The 19914-nt window shown below is 49.5% G+C and overlaps 1 protein-coding gene and 2 non-coding genes across 3 annotated transcripts; 1 reads left to right on the forward strand and 2 right to left on the reverse strand.

The window, feature by feature from the left end:
- Positions 1 to 5374: 5374 nt before the first annotated feature.
- On the reverse strand, positions 5375 to 15473 carry Tob2 (transducer of ERBB2, 2). The gene is made up of 2 exons (XM_020168173.2): positions 14777 to 15473; positions 5375 to 9271 (listed from the first exon to the last, which is right to left on the reverse strand). The coding sequence occupies exon 2, from the start codon at positions 9175 to 9177 to the stop codon at positions 8140 to 8142; it is 1038 nt and encodes a 345-aa protein (XP_020023762.1). The 5' UTR covers positions 9178 to 9271; positions 14777 to 15473; the 3' UTR covers positions 5375 to 8139.
- On the reverse strand, positions 11249 to 11355 carry LOC141426036 (U6 spliceosomal RNA). The gene has a single exon (XR_012451149.1). It is a non-coding gene; the product is annotated as a U6 spliceosomal RNA (small nuclear RNA).
- A 2949-nt stretch (positions 15474 to 18422) lies between the features above and the next one.
- LOC141410616 (small nucleolar RNA SNORA51) lies at positions 18423 to 18558 on the forward strand. The gene has a single exon (XR_012435452.1). It is a non-coding gene; the product is annotated as a small nucleolar RNA SNORA51 (small nucleolar RNA).
- The last annotated feature ends 1356 nt before the right edge of the window (positions 18559 to 19914 follow it).

The following is a 19914-nucleotide window of genomic DNA, read 5'->3' on the forward strand; positions in this document are numbered from 1 at the left end:
ACTAAGTGCTTTCTCCTCGAGGGTCACCATCCTAAATTCTTTCCATGCATTCACACCAAAGAAGTAGATGCCATTTTTCAGATGAGAGCTGAGTTTCAGAGAGGTTGTGACCTACCCAGGTCACACAGCTAGAATGGGGCTGGCCAACATTTTCAGGACTGTGCACTCTTACAGAATTTAGCTCAAATCATGGCAGTTGTTAGTGATACGGGGAAACAGAGGCATAAGGTAGAGAGAGATTGCTGAGGTCCCTGCAGCTTACCAGGCCCCCTTTCTTTAGAGAGCTAGCCTTTTCTTTGCCCAAGGTGGCAGGACAGGTTGTAAGAACAGCCCTTTGCTCAGGCTGGCTGCCTGCCCGCCCAGTCAGCCAGCTGCCTATACACTTTGCCAGCCACTGTTCCCTGTCGGCCATCCAAACTATGGAGCAGTCTAGAACATTGTGTCCAAAGAGAGATCCTAATAGGCCCCCCCACTTCCTGACCCATGGCACTGAACTGGCCCTTCCCTCTGGGCCTTGAGCCAACCCAGCCTGTCTCCAGCCCTGGCATGAACAGATCAGAGCTGCCCTCACAGAGGCCAGGACACTGCTCAGCTAGCTGTGCCTGCCTTACTTCCCCTGTCTTGTTAAGAGGGGCACCCTGCTCCAACACATGCCCTCTGCCTAGAAAATGACCTCAAGCAAATCCCATGGGACAGGCTCCAAGGTGACTCTCAGACAAGCCAGCTGGGCTCCTGAGATGCCTGTCTTCTGCTCTTGGCATTTTTCCTCTGCCCATCCCAATATGCCAGCTGATCCAAGGTGAGAGGCCTGCTCAGACAGAGAACCAACTGTGTGGGGCCCTGTGCCCCTGAGCTGGGTAGTGCCTTGTCTCCTCACTTTACAGAGAAGAAAGCTGAGCTGCTGGGTTCACAAAAAGTCACACATGCCATAAGCTGCAACTCCACAGTGTCAAGCAGGAAGGGAGCTGAGAGGCAAGGACAGCTGGGGGAGGGCAGCCCCATAGGGGAAGGGGCAGGCAAGAGACAAGATGGGTCCCTCTAACTCCTTTGTATATTCCAGGTCTCCATTTAACTGCCACTTACTCAGGGAAACCTTCTCTGACAGTAGAGTATGACTCCCCCCATCAATGCTCCCTCACGCAACACTCACGTTACCCTGTTTTGTTTCCCTGAGGACATATCTGCGTAGATTTCCTAGTTTCCTTATTGTATTTATTGTTTCTCTCACCCACTAGAATTCACAAACCTGCTGAGGGAGGGCTTTGTTTTGTTTCTGCAGAGAACAGGATCCAGCATGTAGTAAATATTTGTTGAATGAATAATTGAATGTTGGTTGGGCCTTTCAGTCCTGAGCTTCTGCTTGTTTTTTTGTTTTTTGGCTGTACTGGGTTTGAACTTAGGGCCTCACTCTTGCTACACAGGTGCTCTACCAATTGAGCCACTCCACCAGCCCTTTTTTGTGTTGGGTATTTTTAAGATAGGGTCTCTTGAACTATTTTCCTGGGCTGACTTTGAACCATGAGCCTCCTGAGTAGCTAGGATTACAAGCTTGAGCCACCGGCACCCAGCTCTTTCGGCTTCTTGAAGTCATCTACACTTGCTATGCCCCTGGCTTTACCCCCTTACTCCTCTGACACCTCCTCACTCCTGACCTTGAGTCTTGTTCCTCCTCTGCCTCCCCCATGTCCCTGCTCCTGGGGCCCCCTCAACACCAAGCACAGGAGATCTTGCCAGTTCACCCTGCAGTGCTTGGCACATGTGCTTCTCTCTGGTTCTTCAAACGCTTCCCTCACTGGCTTCCACCAACTCTCTGAAGAAAAGTCTTCCAGGACTGGGTAGGAGCCTCCTCAGAGTGCTCACTTCCTGGGGTATCTTCTGGGATGGACCTGGTGTGGGTGTTGCAGTCAGGAAGACCTGGCTTTGTTTTCTATCCCAATCCTCTACCGCTAGAACCCTCTACTCCACGCTGAGGATGAGGCCTGGGTCTTCTCCTCCAGCCAGTCCACTCCTGGGGGCAGGACTCAGCACAAAGGAGGCATTCTGGAAAGTTTTGTCAAATGAATATGTGAGATAAACTCTCCCTCTACAGAGGAGGCTACCTGGGGAATAAGATAAAATCTCAACTTCTCATCTGGGCTGAAAAGCCCAACACGCGGTCCTGAGGACCTCTTCAAGGTCATCTTGCACTGCTGGCCTGAGGCAGAATTTATTCCTGCCAGGAGTTTATCCCTGTGGTGCTGGGGATTAAACTCAGGGCCTGTGCACACAAGGCTAGGCAAGCACCATCCCCAGTCCTGAGGCTCCATGTTGAATGCTGAATATTCAGTGTAGAATAAAGTAGATCAGGGCACAGCTAGAAGAGCGTGGATGTTCAGGCTGCTGGATGAGGCCTTTTCTCCTGCCCAGACTTACCTAGCCATACCACAGCTCAGCAGTAGTTTGATTAGATTTTATAGTTTGGCCAAATGACCTAGCTGGACAGGGGCCCAGTCCACAGTCCCTCGTTGTACAAATGGGATGAATGTCAAGAAACTTTCAAGGTTACATAGTGCATTGGCAGCCTGGAAGACCTGGAACCCACTTCTCTTGCTGGCAGTGAATGTCCCCAAATTGAACATCAGAGGATCAGCACTCATTGCTCAAGGGTTTGGAGACTTCCTGCTGGAGTACAGCTGTCCACAGGCCCTGCCTAGGGAGGTGTTGCCCGGGCTAGCCAGGCCCAGGGCAAGGAGGAGGGAGTGTGTCCCCGCCCCCCCCCACTCACAGGGAGGTGGCAGTGATGGGGCCCAGGCAGTGGCAACCCTTGACCTAGGGGCACTGACTCAGCTAGGCAATGACAAGGGAACAGGGCTGTCTGTGACTCACTTCTACCCGCCTGTCTACTTCCTCTAGGAGGAACTCCCAGGAGGTTTCAGAGACACACGTCAAGGGCCTGTCCCATCCCAAGGCAGGAGGCTGGGCCCCTGGAGAGGAGGAGATGTGGAGCTAGACATACTGCACAGTACATCTTCTCGCTAAGGCTAGCAGCTTCCCGCCTAGGCAGAGGGCAGGGCAGGACAGTTTGCTTTTCCACCCCAGCTGGTCCTGCTGCTGGCCTCCTTGGGTTTCGGCCTGTTTGCTGATGCAGGGAAGCAGACTGGACTGGGCTGGTCAGTGGTGTTTGAGAATGGGCAATAATGGCACGATGATGAAAACGATACTTGCCCTTGTTTACTCTGCTCCAAACATGCTGGTGTGTTCAGCATTTTGCACTCATTATTTCATTTAATTCTCACAAGGATGTAACAATTATCCCCATTTTAGTGGTGAGGGAATGAGATGCCAGAGTAGGTGATTTTCTTAAGGTCTTCTAGCTAGGGAGTGGATGAGGTGGGATTGGAACCTGTGCTGCTAAGAAGCAGGGTCCAGACTCTTCCCTGACCCCTTGTGCTTTGGAGTAGTGTAAATCAGAGCAAGCAGCTGAGGCGTCATTCTGGTCATGCTTAGGGCCCTTGGCTGGTGGGCAGCCTGTACAGGTGCCCTGATGGGCTTCTGGGGGAGTGGGCCTTGTCTTTCTCCTTTGTGGCTAACATACTCTTTCTTTACCTCCTCCAGGAAGCCTTCAGGAATCTGTGGGCTTTCGGGCCCCTTGTGCATACCTGTCCCCAAACTGCTTTTCTACCTGTATTCCTAGGGCAGAATGGATCCATGGGGAAGTTTGTCAAGTGTATAGATGGGGCTTTGAGGACAAGCCTTTTACGGGAAACTTCTGAGTCTACCGGAGTATTCTTTCTTCCCCTGCTGCAAGGCGGGGGCCCCAGACAGCTCCTTACCCCTTCATGTTTCCCACTCCATTTGGTGAGTAAATGGAGCCATGAATGTAGGAGTGATCTGTGTCTATGCCATGAAGAATTGGGTGTGTGTGTGTGGGGGGTGTTCAAATCTGTAGTGTCTCTGCCTTGACCCCGAGGGACTATTCCAGAAGATAAGTCTCAGTACCTAGGCTAAAAGTCACTAAGGCCACTCAGGTCTGAGTGTGTGACAGGGAGTAGAGCAAGTGATTGAGCACTTGCTGAGTCAGGACCTGTGTTTATAGCAACATCAATAGGGGTGAGCAGTTTAGGGACCATCTGCCCATGCCTGTCCATGAGACATAGATGGGCTGGCTTTCTCTAGGTCAAGACAGAGGAGAGTAAGTCCCCCCCATCAGTGACTTGGGTCTGCACCAGGGCCTCCTTCTTCTCCACAGGCTCTGTAGAGGGGAAATGGCTCACGTAGGTGGCTGGACATCAGGGCTCCTGGGACCTTGTCTAGAGGTTGTATGTTTGGCCTGAAAGCTTCTAGATACACCTCATATGCTTGGGTGGGAAGAGGTGACCTGTTTGCAAAGTGAGGGGCCCAAGGATACCTCTACCCTGCTGATGCCCCAAACTTTGCTTGCCCCCTGCCCCAGCTTGGGCAAGGGCCCCCTCCCCTCTATTTTTCTTCTCTAGCAGTTATCACAGTTATAGCAAATATCTGTCAGCTCTTCAAAGCAGGTACTGTGATTTGCTCTCCACTAGGCAAGAGCCTGACACTGTGCTCAGCATCAACGGATTGAATAAATACAAAGTCAGACACAAGCCAAAAATCCCAGCTTTACCACTTACTAATTTACATTTCTCAACTGCAAAATGGGGATAATCCTTTTACCAGCAGGCTGCTGTGACGAGGATGAAATAAGATTCAACAAATATCTTCACAAATATTCTGTTCAGTTCAGCCCAGGGACCGTGGATAGCATTAATGGGAACTGGCTCAGGGAAGAAAAACATGGCCCCAGGGCCCTGGTAGAGGGAGGTGGTGGCTGAGATCTTAAGGAAATCAGCTGACAGCAGAAAGATGGCTGCTTTCCAACCTTGGGCTCAGGCCCAGATGACGTTGGGGTCATCTCACCTCTAAAGCAGCTCTGGAGGTGCCTGGCCCAAGAAATGAGCTGAGAACCCAAGCCCCAGGTTTTTGGACAGAATCTGGTGTAGGCGGGCTCTCCTTGACCTTATCACCCTAAGGGTGAAGTGGCATGGGTGGGCAGTGCTAGATCTAGAGCAGGCTGGAGCTCATCCCACTCTCCTCTGAAGAACAGGCAGCTCCTAAAAAAGCAAGAGGTACCCCAATTTCAAAGTTGCTTCTAGTCTTGGCCCCACTACCTACTATCTGAGGCAGTTTCTAACTTCACGGAACCTGTTTCCAATATGGAAAAGGACCATAGCAGTGGGCACAGTAAAGGAGTCAATTATGTCCATCAGAGATCAGTCACTCTGAGGCTGACCAACCTGTCTCCTGAAGCCCACAGGAGCTGGGCCACTCCCATTCTTTTCATCCCAGAAATAAAACAAGCTAGAAGCGAGCAGAAAGCTATTATATATCATGCTTTTAATACAAACTTAAAAAAATCTGGAACAATATAAACTGTACAGATTTGATCAGTCTTTTTGTTTTGTTTTTAAACTAAATATCTAAACACACCAATGTCCCATTCCAATATTGCACAACATTCTGAATACAAAATATTTGATTGTATTCCTCCTTCACTAAAGAAAAAAAGGTCATTTCCCTGTTCCTCTCTGCGACTGTCTCAATTCCCCTTCCCCATCCCTTCTGAGAAAACTAGAGAATCTACAGCTCACTGCACTGAGAAAAAGCCATCATTCTGGACTGACAGTTTACATCCCCTACAAGGTAATCCACCTTTTGACTTGTTCCTTGGAAAGAGGGATAGAGAGAGGATGGAGAAAGGGGAGAAAAAGGTTTTATCCTCCTCTTTTTTTTATTTTAAAGTATGTTTTTCCTGAAAAAATATCGGTTCATCTCTTCTTTTTAAGAAAAAATCTTGAAAAGAAAAAAATTACGTTTCTTATGTTAGAAATATACATATATTATATATACCTCTTCCATTTTACAAATGTAGCAAATTATTCAATACAAACGGACACCAAAAAATGTAAAATATAAAAAAAAAAAGTCTTCCTACGAAACCAGGTAAATTAGTGCAGTTTGTTTTTGTTTTCTTAAAAAACATAAAATTGAAGCAAAGATGCCTAGATTTGAGACAAGACGGACTGAATTGGGCCCAAAAGCCCAGTGTGGGACTCATGCTCCTGAACACGTATTTTTCTTCGTATTTCAAAGGATACAGAGAGGCTCGGCTCCCCTCTCTCAGTATGTGTGAGAAACAAGCTGGCCTGGGTCCAGGTGGTACCTGTATGCGTAAGTGTGGGAGGAAGGGCTGGGGAAGGGGATAAGGCAGCACCCAACCTGTCCCAGAGAGAAGCCATCTGCCCAGGCCTGTCACCTGTGTGGGAGTTGAGGATAAGGGAGAGGGCAGCCCCCAGACTGGGCAGGCCCCTTGAGGTCTAGGGGACAGATGGTACTGGGCTGAGAAGCCAGGCCTTGCCCCTCTGGGGGAGGTAGAGCTGGTGCCCACTTCAGGGAGAGGTTGGCAGTGTCTGTCTGGGTCGGACCCACTGCCACAGCAGTTCCTACCCGGGGGCCTAGGGTGGGGGTGGAGTTGGTGGATGGAGGGTGCCTGGGGCTTTGATGCTTTCTGGTGATGGACCCTGATGCTAAGTGCCCAACTTGCCAAAGCATCGTGGCTTGCAAGCTGTCCCTAGGGTTGGAGAAAACCCCTCTCTTCTGCAGAGGTAAGGGAGCAAGTGCCTTGCTATAGCTATCACCCAGATGCATTAGCAGGGAAGGCCATGTGGTATCCAGTTTGGCCTGCCCAGAAGACTGCACCTTACAGCATCAAGGTCCTGAGAGGGAATGGCAAGAAAAAGGAACCCAGAAGCTCTTAGGCAGGGGTACAAATGTACTAAAATAACACTTACAACCAAAAGACCAGGAAGTCTCAATTCCAGGCTCAGGACTGCCCACTCTAGGCACTGATTCCAAACTCCAGCCCTGCTTTCCTGTCCCGGAAAGGTGCTTAGGTGAGGGGCTCTCACCCTGGGCTAAGGTAATACATAGGCTCACCAAAGTCTAGGGAATTCTAGGTATTAGAGGCTTGGGTATTTCTCCCCCTTCAAAGTTAACTTTTTTTTTTTTTGGGTCAAAAACAAACAAAAGTGCAGATCCCTCCACAGTCTGGAAATCAGTTCCTTCTGCAGTGCCTTCCCCTGGGAGTGTCTTAGGCACAGCCACGGTATACTGATCTACAAAAGGACTGACAACCCACCCCAACCCAACCTCATACATAAATAAGCACTTGCTGCAACCCAGAGTCACATCCAGAGGGGAAGTCCCACATGGTTCATAAACCTTCAGCACAGGAGAGCAAAACACACACGCAAGAGCGCACACATGCACACCCCCCCACACTACAACCTCAGAGACTGTCTATATTGGATAAAGAGAGGTGGTCTCCCGGGCCATGAGGGTCATCTAGGCCAGGAGGAGATGGTAGGATGGGGCCATGGGACAGAGATGAAAGGATTTCAACTAGACAAAGTGCTACCTCCCTGGAGTCAGAGACAGCTCTAGGGGGAGGGTGTCAAGTGGCCAGCCAGCAGCTACCTGTGGCCTAGCCTGAGAGGGAGTGGGGTCTGGGATTAGACCTATTTGGGTGGCAGGGACTGAGAAGGCCTGCTGAGGTTGGATGGCTTTGATTGAGAGGACAGCTGGGTAACAGAGGCAGTGACACTAGGCCAGCCTCTCCCTGCTCTGGGGAGGGTTTGGCTCTAGCTGCTGCTCTTCCTTCCCTGTGAGCTTGGACACATCAATCCTAAAGGAGTGTGAAGGAGGCAGGGAGGGAGCAAGGAGCAGCAATTCACATCTGGACCATTCTTAGCACAGGAAGCCACTAATCAAAGATGTTATATAGAAACCTACATGTTAAAAAAAAAAAAAGAAAGAAAATACAAAACCCAAACCAACCTAATAGATCAGAGGCAGGCAGGAAAAAAAGTCAGGGGGTTGAGTTAAACTCGATACTGTGCTTCCAAAGCCCCCTCCCACTCCATGCCTGGGCTGGAACTTTTTTCTAGAAGTGAGAGTAAAACTAGAAATCTTTTTGTATAGTTTTCTTTTCCTCTTTTTTTTTTGGCCTTTCTTTTCTTTTCCTTTCCTTTCCTTTCTGTTTTCTGCTGGTCTTGGGTGCTCCTGGCCTAATGGATGTGGGGATGGTCAGTTGGCCAGCACAACTGGCTGGAACGGCTGGTTGGGATACTGCATGGTGTTCAGGTTGTAGCTGAAGCCTTCCACAAAGGGTGTCTTCTCCAAGAAGAGGCTGTTGGTGCCACCTCCAAATACCTGGGACATGTCGAAGCTGCTGCTGTTGCAGGTGCCAGCTCCACTGCTCCCAAAGGGGGCTGAAGTGCCACTGCCCTGGCCATCAGCCCCATCAAAGAAGAGGCTGGGTGAGCCACCACCGTTGTACACAAACTCCTTGGCATTGGGTGAAAGTTGGGACTGAGGGGCCGGGTTGGCTGTGATGAGGTTCAGTGAATGCATAGACAAAGAGAGGCTCTTGTGCTTCAGCAGGTTGTTGGTAGGTGAGCGGGCCATGCGAGGCTGCTGCTGTGGTGGCTGTTGGCCACTTGCCCCATTGCTGGCCACAACCCCACCATTTGATGCCCCACCACCCTTCTTCATCTTGGTGGAGCCAAATTTGGTGGCAGCAAAGGAGGCGGTGGTGAAGGTGATGGGCTGGGCAGAACGAGGAATAAAGGTGGGGCTGGGTGACTGGCCAAAGGACGGTGATGGGGAGTTGGACAGGGAGCTGTCCTGGCTGCCGATGGGTACAAATACCTGGGCATCAGGGTTGAAGCTGCTCTTGATCTCCTTATCCAGTTCTGGGGCTCCCCCACCCTCGTTCTCATCCAGGTAGAGCACTTTCACAGTTCCCTTCTCACCAATCTGGTAGGACACCTCAAAAGGGTCAATCCAGACACTCAGTTCCTCAGGCACGTTGGCCCGCACATCCTCTACTGCTAGGCCACTCCGCTTGGCAGCTAGCTCTACCACAGGGTCCACCATCTCCCCAATGTGAACACAGCGGAAGCCAGAACCCTTCAATGGCTTGTCGGGATACCAGTGGCCTTCATACTTCTTTTTCAAAAGCCGCTCTAGCTCCTCCCCAAACAGGTCTGCCCGGCGCCGGGGCAGCTTGTTGTATAAATAGGAGATGATGAAGTGCAGAGCCACCTTGATCTCTAGCTGCATGATCCTCCCAGGCAGCGAGTCAGCGCAGGGCACACGCACAGGCCAAGGGCAGTGGCAGGAGAAAGGAGGTGGGCACCTTGGGCTCCACAGGGTTCTGGAAAATATAAAAGGAAAGGGGTATCATTACTAAATATGCAGGAGGCAGTGGTGAACAATGGCAAAGAATAAAAAGAAAGAAAAGCACCAACTTTGGATCACATAGATCTAGGGGTCCATTTCTGCTCCACCAATGGTTACTTTAACTGTGTGACAGAGGACAAGTCACTTTCTCCTAAGTTTTAGCTTTCTCACTGGTAACATGAGGCTAGTGTGAAGCTCAAAAATGAAGCCTCACATTGAACTTGGCAATTAATAAATACTTGATAAAATTAGATATTATTCTAATGTAATTCTAAATAGATAGGGGTGCTGTATTTTCCACCACTGAGAATTCAGGTCACTGTGAAACACACACACACACAGACACACACACACACACCCCAGTCTCCTCAATTCAGCCAGAGAAGGCCCTTGTTGTCTCCACAATATCTTGGTGAAATCCTGCCCCCAAACTGTCACAGGTCAAGAGGTAAGATTAAAATCTTTAGCTGTCCTCCTTAAACAGAAAGGGATACAGGTCACTGAACAGGAAGGAGCACTGCCAACTTTTCACTGGAGCTTGGACTCTAGTCACCTCCATCTGTCACCTAGGCCCCAATGGAAGTGTATGCTTTGGGCTCAGTCTGGATTTGCAGAACTGATTTAAAAACTACATAGTGTTCTCAAACTTGCAAACTCTATGGTGTTCCAAAGCTTGCATTTCCATCCAGAGAGTCTCCAAAAATAGGGAAAAGGCTATGATCCCCAGGAAAGCAGAGGAAAGGAGCAGGAAATGAGACCAACAGTGCTGAGAAGCACTGGCATGGCCTGAGGGAATCTCTGTAGTTCCTGGCAAGCATGTAAGTGATGAGGATGGCAGGGGGAAGAAATTTTCCATCACCCTAGTCTCCAGCAGGGGACCCATCATCACTCAGCCTCCCAGGGTCTGTCTGACCACCTGTCCTCGGCACTGGATCAGATTTATCAAGTGTTTGGAGAGCCCTGAAGAGAAGGCAGCCCAAGATAAACACTCCGATTGTTATTTTGGGATTCTCTCACAGCCAGATCCCACTGAGGTCAAAAAAGTTTACTTCTTAGGTATGGGCCAGCCTCATGTTTCAGGAAGATGATCTGTAAGGTTCTGAGAGTCAGCAATCTTAATCTCCTTCTCCAAAAGGGACTCATGCTCAGGGAGAAACTGAACTGAAAAGGGTCATTTCTGAGGGAAGGCAGGACCAGAACAAGTCCTTGCCCAGACAAGGCAAGATGCTGTTGAGCTCAGGAGAGACAAGGTCGATCCATGACCTGCCAAGGGCATCTTCTCTCCTGTGAAGGACTCAGGGCTGAATTTTGATTAAAATCTCTTCTGATTCCATAATGCAGTATCCAAGTACTAACTCCAGGCTGTGGGTCTTGAGTTTTCTTAACACCCACCCCAACACATTCCATGTTAATTCCAAGGCCTGGGCTCATGGCTCCTAAGAGCACTTTTAGGAATAAATCTTCAGGAAAAAATTTCTGGGGTGACTATATCTGAGAAGAGAGGGGGCTGGGGGTCAAGCTGGAGCAGCATAGGACAGTGGCTCAATCTAGTCTAATCCTCATTCCAGGTCTGAGAGACAGAGAGGAAGTCAGCAGAGGTACTGTGATTGTGCCTCTCTCCAAGTCTGCCACGGAACACTTAGAATTCAGGAAATCCTACTTGCTCCTTCATCCCAGCTTCTAACACAGAGTTGATCTCAGGTTTCTTCAAATGTCTATTCATGATCAAGATGGACCAATTCCAGGTTCCGTTTATGTTAAAAGAGAAGAATGGTAAAAAGAATAAGGAGCTTTCATTTCAAAATAACCGGAGTAAATATGGACTGGAGGTGTGGCTCAAGTGGTAGAGCGCCTGCCTAGCAAGCATGAGACCCTGAATTCAAACCCTAGTTTTGCCACTCCACAAAAAAAAGTAAAAAAAAAAAAAAATTGTTTTCATGGTTCGTTTTTTAAAAATACCAAATACTTCACGAATTTGCGTGTCATCCTTGCACAGGGGCCATGCTAATCGTCTCTGAATTGTTCCAATTTTAGCACATGTGCTGCTGAAATGGTTACTCAAAAAGTATTTTTGAAAAGTAAAACAGACTTGAAGTCAACACATGACACTTTTTCCAAGGTACTGCAGTGCCTCTCAAAATGTGTGTCTTAGTATTCTACCCAGGTCAAAGGGATTTTACAACTTTATAGGCCTCCTAAACTTTGCTGTATAATTGCCTTCCAAGTTAACAGCCCCTGAACAGTACAGTCTCAAAATGGGAGCATTTTAAATGTGGACCAAAGTCATTAGGAAATTAGCCTCCCACCCCAAAATACAATAGAACCATTGTCATCAGCCCTGCCTAGTGAACCATTTTCTGCAGCATAAGCAACTAAAGCTGCATACCAACTTATACCTCAGTAATGTTGTGCACAAATAAGGAAGTGTGTAATGCCACCTTTGCCTCTATAATTGGAGAACAGGCCAGGCCAGATGACTGTGAGGTGGAACCTTACAAAAATACCAGACAACTAGAATGAGATTTTCTGCTCTATTAGCTCAGGCTTTAATTTTGCCTTCAAGAAGCTTATGAAGCAAAGGATTAAAGAATTGGTGCTGTCTTATCTATAGCTAAGATAGGAGTGACCAATGAGTGTGTTTATTCTTTAGAAAGTGAAGGACAAGTTCTAGAACTTACATGTAAAATAGTTGTGGAAGTATGGTAAAATTAGAAAGCTTAGAAACAACTATTCTTCAATAAAAGGAACAAATAGAAACATTACGCAGCTGAAGACTCTTAGGATCTTTTCCAAACAAAACTTCAGAAAAATAGCAAAAAGGGGTGTGTATGTGTGAACAAGTGTTTAGCATAACAAATTCTCCTTTTTTTTGTCAATATATTAAAAAGTTGCAAGTAGCCAAGCACCAGTCTATAATCCTAGTTACTTGGGAGGCTAACATCGGGATAGGAAGGATGGCTATTTGAGGCCAGCCTGGGCAAACAGTTTCAGAGAAGCCCACCATCTCCAAAATAGCCAGAACAAAATGTACTGAAGCTCAAGTGGTAGGACGCCTGCTTTGCAAGCACTGAAGCCCTGAGTTTAAATCGCACTCCCATACACACACACACACACAAAAGTTGCAAGTGTAAATTCTGCCCAGTTTAAGAAATTTATACTCCTTCACTTGTTTACTTCCAGCCACAAAGTTAAACCTGGATTCAGATACCTTCTGCTGACTTGGGTTTTAGGAAAAGTGTTTAACAAAAAGACAAAGACTTGCATTTTAAAAAGGGACAGGAGAAAGAATGGTGAAAGAATGTACCTTAAATCGTTAACATTCAGAGCATACTACAATCAAGCACTCACGGATAGAAATAAAGTGAGGCAAGGGCTGAGAGTCAGTCTCAACAAGGTCAGTAGCTGTCACCGCAGCCGGGAGAGGGCCAGTCCCCATCCCACCCGCCGTCCCGGAGGCAGTCACCACATGGCAGAATATGGATCGCACAGTTTCCAGGACTTATGCCGACTGCACATCGCACAGTCACACACCATCTACCCAGCACAGCCCAGCCACCCCGAGTCTGACTATGAGGCCTCTGTTCAGGGCAGGGCGCTCCAGGTATTTCAGAGACCCGGGGATTCGCCTCGCCGCAAACGCCGGGGGGGGGGGGGGCCGCGCTCTGCACCCTGGGATCTGTAGTCCTCCGGACGCCCGCGCGTGACCTACTTTCGAGCACACTACTCCGCGCGTTCTACGAGGGCCCAGACGGCCCCACTGCGCATGCCCGGCAGGAGGACCCAGCCAAGGGTCAGGAGCCCAGAAAAAGTTTCCGAAGCACATGCGCACTGCGGTGGGCGCGCGCCCCCTCCCTTCGCCCAAGACATTTCGTATAAATCTGCCAAGGCCTGCTCGCTGGGGTGTATCCCTCCCACCACGTCCGCGTTCCGGCTTCACGAGGGGCTGAACTTTCCCCTTTCTCTTCATAGCCCTGCTGAATTAAGGATGTGCTTCTAATGAGTTTTTATGGGTGACGGGTGGGCTAGGACAGGCCGCGTCCCCTCCTAATCTGAATTCCAAGAGCTGGGCGGTAGCTATCTCGGGTTGCTGTCGGGACTGTGCAGTCAGAGAAACGAACTCTTTTCACTTAATACCTAATAGGCTCGGCTCCAGCACCCCAGAGCCAGGAAAGGAGAGGCAGGAATTAGACCTAGTTCTCCCCTCCTCTCCGCCAAAGAAACTCCCAGTTACGCTGTGGGGAGGCGCCGGGCGGACAATTAGAAGGCCTTAAGCCAGCAGGGCCCAAGCCTCACCCCACTTCTAATCCAAGTCTGAGTAACCAGACCCGGGTGAGGGAAATGGAAAGTGGTTGTAGGGCAAGCAAGGGAAAACCATACATCTGAAACCTGAACATCATTTTCTAATACTTAAAATTTTGTGTGCGAGTCTCCTCCCACTGCAAGGTCTACCATACGACCAAATTTACCAGATCCTCCGCAAAGCTCCTCGACAGGGTGTTAAACCTCCCTAATCCTTCCTCCCACACAAGCTGCTTAGAGAGGGATGGGGGCAAGAGCCCAAAAAAAGCAATAGGAGGTGTTTTTCTGCTGGGAAATCAAGAGATGAGGGACCTACTCCCAAGGTAGAATGGGGGAGGAAGGAGGAAAAAAAAAAAAAGGTTAGATACAGAGCAGGCACCTGTCTGCTGGTCTCCAAGTTGCTCCCAGGGGAGAGAAGGAGGCTGTTCCTCCAGTCTGCTCCCTCTTCCTCCCCAGATTTCTGGTAAAGGACGCAGTCCATCCCCTGGACAGGAGAGGAAGAAGTTTGGGAGTAGAATCCGCCCTCCCAGGTAGGCCACCGAGATCAAGGAGGGTCCACTCACTGGCTAGGGATCTATGGGTACTTTTTCCCACCCAGTTTTCCCCTAAAGCACAGAAGAGGATAAAGAGCTCAGGCTGAAATGGATTTCGGTTCTGAAATCCAAGGACAGTTTCCACCAACCGGTCCCATCGCCAAAAATGGAGTGTGCAACTTACAGCTCTCAGGTTCCAGGGCCAGAAATAAGCCGTATTAATAATTACCACCCCTTTCGCACACACAGGAAAAGAAGCAGTTTCAAGGCCCGGATCCCCTTCTTTTCTCTGATTTATTTAACAGTGATGGGTGTTATGTTTCTTTGGAGAACAAGAAAAATCTAACGAGTAACCTGGAATATGAAGAGCTGGGGGAGGAAGGAAAGGAGGAAGTGCACCCCACCCAGGAGGCCACCCTTGGAGCTGGGAGAGAAGGGGGCTCTTGGGACCAGAGAAAGAGTGAAGGGAAGAAAAGCACAGGGAATAGGAGGGGGTTAGAGGGAAATGCTGGCCGGGGGTGGGGGGCGGGGTGGCGACAGCGACATGGAGTATCCAGCAAAGCCAGGAACGCGAGTGGGGTTGGGTGGGGTGGTGGTCTGGCCGGCGGTGTCAGGGTGGGCCCCAGCCCACATGTTCCCACACTCACTCGGGTCTCCGCGAGTTGTGGGCCGGCCGCGGGCAGCTTCTCTTGCCGGGGTGGTCCTGAGCGCAGGGCGGTGGTCGCTCTCCCAGCCTTCCCGGGCTCCGCAAGGTTGGGTACCGATGTGTCCTTTTCGTCGTTAAGTTAGGGGAGAACGGGGGGTGATGGGCTAAGACTCTATAATTCTTTCAGCTTTTTGGAGGTCGGGTTTGGCGGCAGGGGACGGAGGGCGGGCGGGCCGGCCAGCTTTGACGCGCGGGGATGGCGGACCGGAGGAGCAGAGGATGGTCAGGGCAGTGGCCGGCGGGTTGTCCTGCCCTTCTGGCTCCGCGTTGTCAGTGCCACTGTTAACTCCTACGACGACCCGCACCTTCCCGCGCCCGGCCCGAAGTGAGCAAAGTCAATGAAAAGTTTCACCCTTAGCAACCCTGCGCACGGATCCGGCTTCCCCACCCCTGAGTGATACGTCCCTCCGCCCTGCCGGGGCGGGGCGCGGCGCCAGGCCGGGACTACTTTCCCGCCGGCAGCTAGTTAACCCTTACCGACCCGGTGCGGGGTGCAAGTTGTGGGTCGTCCTTGGGGCGCTAGTGCGTCTGGGACCCTCACAGGCTCACGGATTTGCGCTCTAGACCATGCTGCGCTGCCACCTTCTCAGCAAGGCTTCCGCCTTTCTCTCCCCATCACAGCGCTTTCACGCAGTCTTTTTGTCTTTTTCTTTCTTTTTATCTTTCCTTTTTTTTTTTTTTTTTTTGCGGTACTGGGGCTTGAACTTAGGGTCTTCACCTTGAGCCACTCCACCAACCCTATTTTTGTGATGGGTTTTTTCGAAATAGGGCCTTGCAAACTATTTGCCCCGGGTGGCTTCGAACTGCGAGCCTCCTGATCTTTGCCTCCTGAATAGCTAGGATTACAGGCGTGAGCCACTGGCGTCCAGCAGTATTTTTCTTCAGGCCTCAAAAATACTGAAACCCGCCCTCATCTTGTAGGGTGCTTCCCTAGGTAGATTGCTCAGAGAGGGCAGGAACCGATCTGAAATACAGTAGGTATTCAGTGACTGGCTACTGACACAGTGGCATTTGCTCTGGCTGTAGTGGATGGGTCAGTGTCGTGGGAGGAGGGCTGGAATTACTGGGCCCGAAAACTCCCAGTTGACTCTTTGGCCTTACACTTGCCAAGGCTCCAAAGGTGCGGTGCGCACGTTTGCTAGCACGGTCTTCCAAGGCCACCTACGTGCATTCTTCCAGCCCTGGGATGTGACTGTCCCTGCAGCATTCACATCACTGTGCTTCCGGTCTCTTCTCGGGTTCGGGAACTAGGGGCACAACGCGGGCCTGAACCCGATTGAGTACTCTGGACGCCACACGACTCATCGAGGGATGCGCAATGTTGGAGGGAGGGCGAGGAGGAATCTGAGGCCTGAGGCACGCTGTGCGGGAGCAAGACTGGGCGAGGAGGAGGCCTGGCGGCCAGCAAAAGGAGCGAGTACCCCAATTAACTGTTCACTCTCCGCCACTGGAACCGGGTTCCCAGCGCCAGAAGAGGGCCTCTCGCTGGCTTCACGCAGGCCAGCGAGCACGGCCCCTCTGCAGACCCACCCGCTTGCTTTCCCTAGCTGGCGACCCGCGTATGGAGGATAAGAGCGTGCCACATTCCGTCTAGAAATAGCCCAGTGGCAGAGGGTAGTGCCGACCCGTGCAAGGTGCGCCGAGCATGCACAACCGACGGTCTTTCGGGTGGCGAGGCAAGGCTGGTCAAACCCGGGACGGGGCGCGGGAGGCGCGCGCCTGGATCCTCAGCCCTGATTTTGACAATTCGGGCCACTCTACCTCTTCGTGACAGTGCGGAGCAGAGTTAGCGTAGGGAGGGCTGTGCTTCAGTGAAGTCACAGGCAGACTGGACAGCCAGACCGCGAGGCACTGGGGTCGGAGAGCTAGCGCTGAAGTCTTCTGCCTTTTTAGAAGGCCCATTTCCCATTTCTCCGCCCCCCTTCTTTATTCTCATTCCTGACAGTTCCGACTCAACGGCATACTCCGAATTCACGTGTGGCGGTGAGATCGGAAAGTTTCCAGTTACCAACAGTTTGCATTTTATTTTCCTTGATTTTTTTTTTTTTCTGGCAATGGCAGAGAGCCATGGGAGCGTAAGGATTTAAATCGCTCTTCTTGACTACGGAAAAGAAAGGCCAAGCTGGAGGGCAAACTCCACGGCGACCGGCGGGAGGGAGCCAGAGGCCGAGCCCCATCCCCCACACTCGGAGCGCTCCAGCCCAGGGGCACCTCCGGGGACTACTTGCCTCGTGCGTCAGCGAGTGGCACAGCGTCATACACACGCTCCCTCCGCCTTTCCCTGCTTCACCCTCCCCTTTTTTCCCCCCAGCTCTCCACATCTCCTCCCCCAGTGCGAGTTCTACCTCGCAGGGAGACAGCCCCCCACACCGCTCCTCAGCTCGGAATGCTAAAAATACAGCCGACGTGTTAGCAACAGACATCTCATTGGTCGGCGCGCGGGAAGAGGCAGCTACTGATTGGGTTTTGGATGCAGCCACTAGGACTGGGCCCTGAGGGAGTGTGCATTTGCACAATGGGGCACAGCAAGGGATATTGGTATTTGTAGTCACCAATTAGAGGCAGCCATAAAAATAGGTGGGTTTACATCCTATTTCTGCCATCTACTGTGTGATCTTGATTTAATGCAACAAGTTTCTTTACATCGCCAAACCTGTTTCTTCATCTATAAAAGTGGAGCTCGTGAGGTAGTGTTTATATGGCAAAGCTTGCCTCAGAGAGTTTCTATTCTTAACTTCAACATGACCATTTTGGCCAAATTACATCCCTCATATCCTGCGTATCCTGTGCATAATTGGTGTGCATTCCCAAGTGGGAAACTTTCCAAGCCAGAATGATGAGAAAGGTGAGGGTGAGTCGCAACGCCTTGAGCTAGAGTATCTAAGGAAGGACGGATGGTGTTCATAGAAGCAGATAAAAGGTATATGTCTCCTACCATTATATGCAGACTGAGGCAAGCTGGACTGAATCCCCAAGAGGAGGGCATCGAGTTTATGCGTGTTTTGTATCAGCCTTGAGCAGCAATCACTAAAACCGAGAAATCCAGCCTTCTTGGCAAAGGGAGCGTTAGGCAAAGGGTTAGCATATAAATAGAAGATAAAATAGAGGGGGAAAAAAGGTAATCACCCTTCTTAACTGCAGATGTCTCCATTCATCATGTAGTGAGGAGGACTTTTTTTTCTCTCTCCAACGTGTGATTTCATCTTTCCAGGGCTTAATTATGAGCTGAATTCCTACTCAAGCCTTCCATATTCCCCTCCCATTTTGAATAATCATATGTTGAAAGGTACACACTGTGCTTTCAAAATGATGAGCTTTGGAAGCAACCCAGTGCAGAGTGGGGAAAAGGGGGCAACTCCCCTGTCTGAGAGTAAAGCCAGTTATGCCAGATGTTTTGGTGCCAATGACAAGTCAAGCTGGTCATAATAGGCCCCAATTAACAGGATGAGTCACCCTCATGCACTAATGCCAGGATAAAATTTTCACATTGTTTCACTGAAGTTATGTTTTATTGAAGTTATCCAAGAAAATAAGTCTCTCAATTTAATTTTTCAAATTTACTGGGCAGGAGCAGAAACTAGCTGTGGGGCCTCCAGGTGCAGACCAAAGGCTGTGTTGTTACACTGACTGTATGGAAAGAGGAGACCAAGTAAACAAACCTACCCCAGATACACCTCAGCCCAGGCCATGTCCCTGGTCTGTATTGTGAATGGGGAGACATGGTTGTGAGAAAACAAACATCTGGTTTTGGGAAAGAGTGATTGGTAAATGGTTTGCTATTTTTTCACCAAGACTGAATTATAATGAACAAGGTAAGAGAACAAACCTGTCTTGCTAAGACACTAAACTGCAATGTTCCGAGAAGGTAACATTTTAGCATTGGCGGTGGTCACTTGGGGATAAAGTTGGTAAGGAACTGAGTCTTGGGAAAAGGGGAGAATACTTTTTTTCTTTTACCAGGAAAATTCTATCCAACGCAAAGAATCTTTCATGTTCATGTCCTAGCTTCAAACTACTAGTAAGAAGCTATCAGTCAGCTATAGGTGGTGAGTGCTTGTAAAGCCAGAACTTGGAAAGCTAAAGCAGGAGAATCATGAGTTCCAAGCCAGCCTGGGCTTACATAGGGAGATCCTGTCTTCAAAATAAAATAACAAAAAAAAGCTACAGATCAAAATAAAGTTATATACAATGTCTCTGAAATTTAGTCAGTTCAGTTTGATTCCCTGGGAATTTTTCTTAATTTAGAAGTTGCTAATTGGCAGGCCAAGGTCCACATTTTCTTGCCATATACTGATATATTGTTTTTAAAAAATGAGTGCTAAGCTAGGTGCCAGTGACTCACTCCTACAGTCTTAACTACTTGGTAGGGTAAGATCAGGAGGATCAAGGCTCGAGGCCAGCCTGACATAGTTCACAAGATCCCCATCTCCAAAAAAAAACAGAGCAAGATGGACTAGAAGAGTTGCTCAAGTGCTAGAGCACCTACTTTGCAAGCACAAAGCCAAGTTCAAACTCCATCTCCCTCCCTCCCCCCAAAAAATGAGTTGCCAAGCCAGGCATGATGGCACATGTCTATAATCCTAGTTGTTCAGGAGATGGAGGCCAGTCAGGGCAAAGCTAGGGAAACCTATCAAAAACAAAATACAAACAAAAGGGCGGGGACCATGACTCAAGAATATTAATATTTAAACAAAACTGAGTTACGAGTATTAAAAATTAGGATATTGTGGGGTATAGTGGTACACATCTGTAATCCCAGTACTCTGGAGGTGGAAGCAAGAAGATCCTGTTTAAGGCCAGCCTGGACAACATATCAACAGCTTATCAAAAAAAAAAAAACAAAATTGGACATTGCACAAAAGTATCTTAGGCTGCCTCTTGTCCTTCAGTGTGTGGCCACGTTGGGCATTTAAGTTGGCAACAACTGTCTGTTTTTGCATAGCAGCTGTCTCCTTTAGACATGGCCTACGCTTTGCACTCTGGGAGTGAGGTTTCCATCATTCCCAGAGACTGAGGCTGAGTTACACACATTTAAAATCACACTTGGGCTGTTTTTCTTAGATACCTTTTCAAGATTAC

This window comes from Castor canadensis, chromosome 8, assembly GCF_047511655.1.
Source record: "Castor canadensis chromosome 8, mCasCan1.hap1v2, whole genome shotgun sequence".
NCBI classification, from domain to species: Eukaryota; Metazoa; Chordata; class Mammalia; order Rodentia; family Castoridae; genus Castor; species Castor canadensis.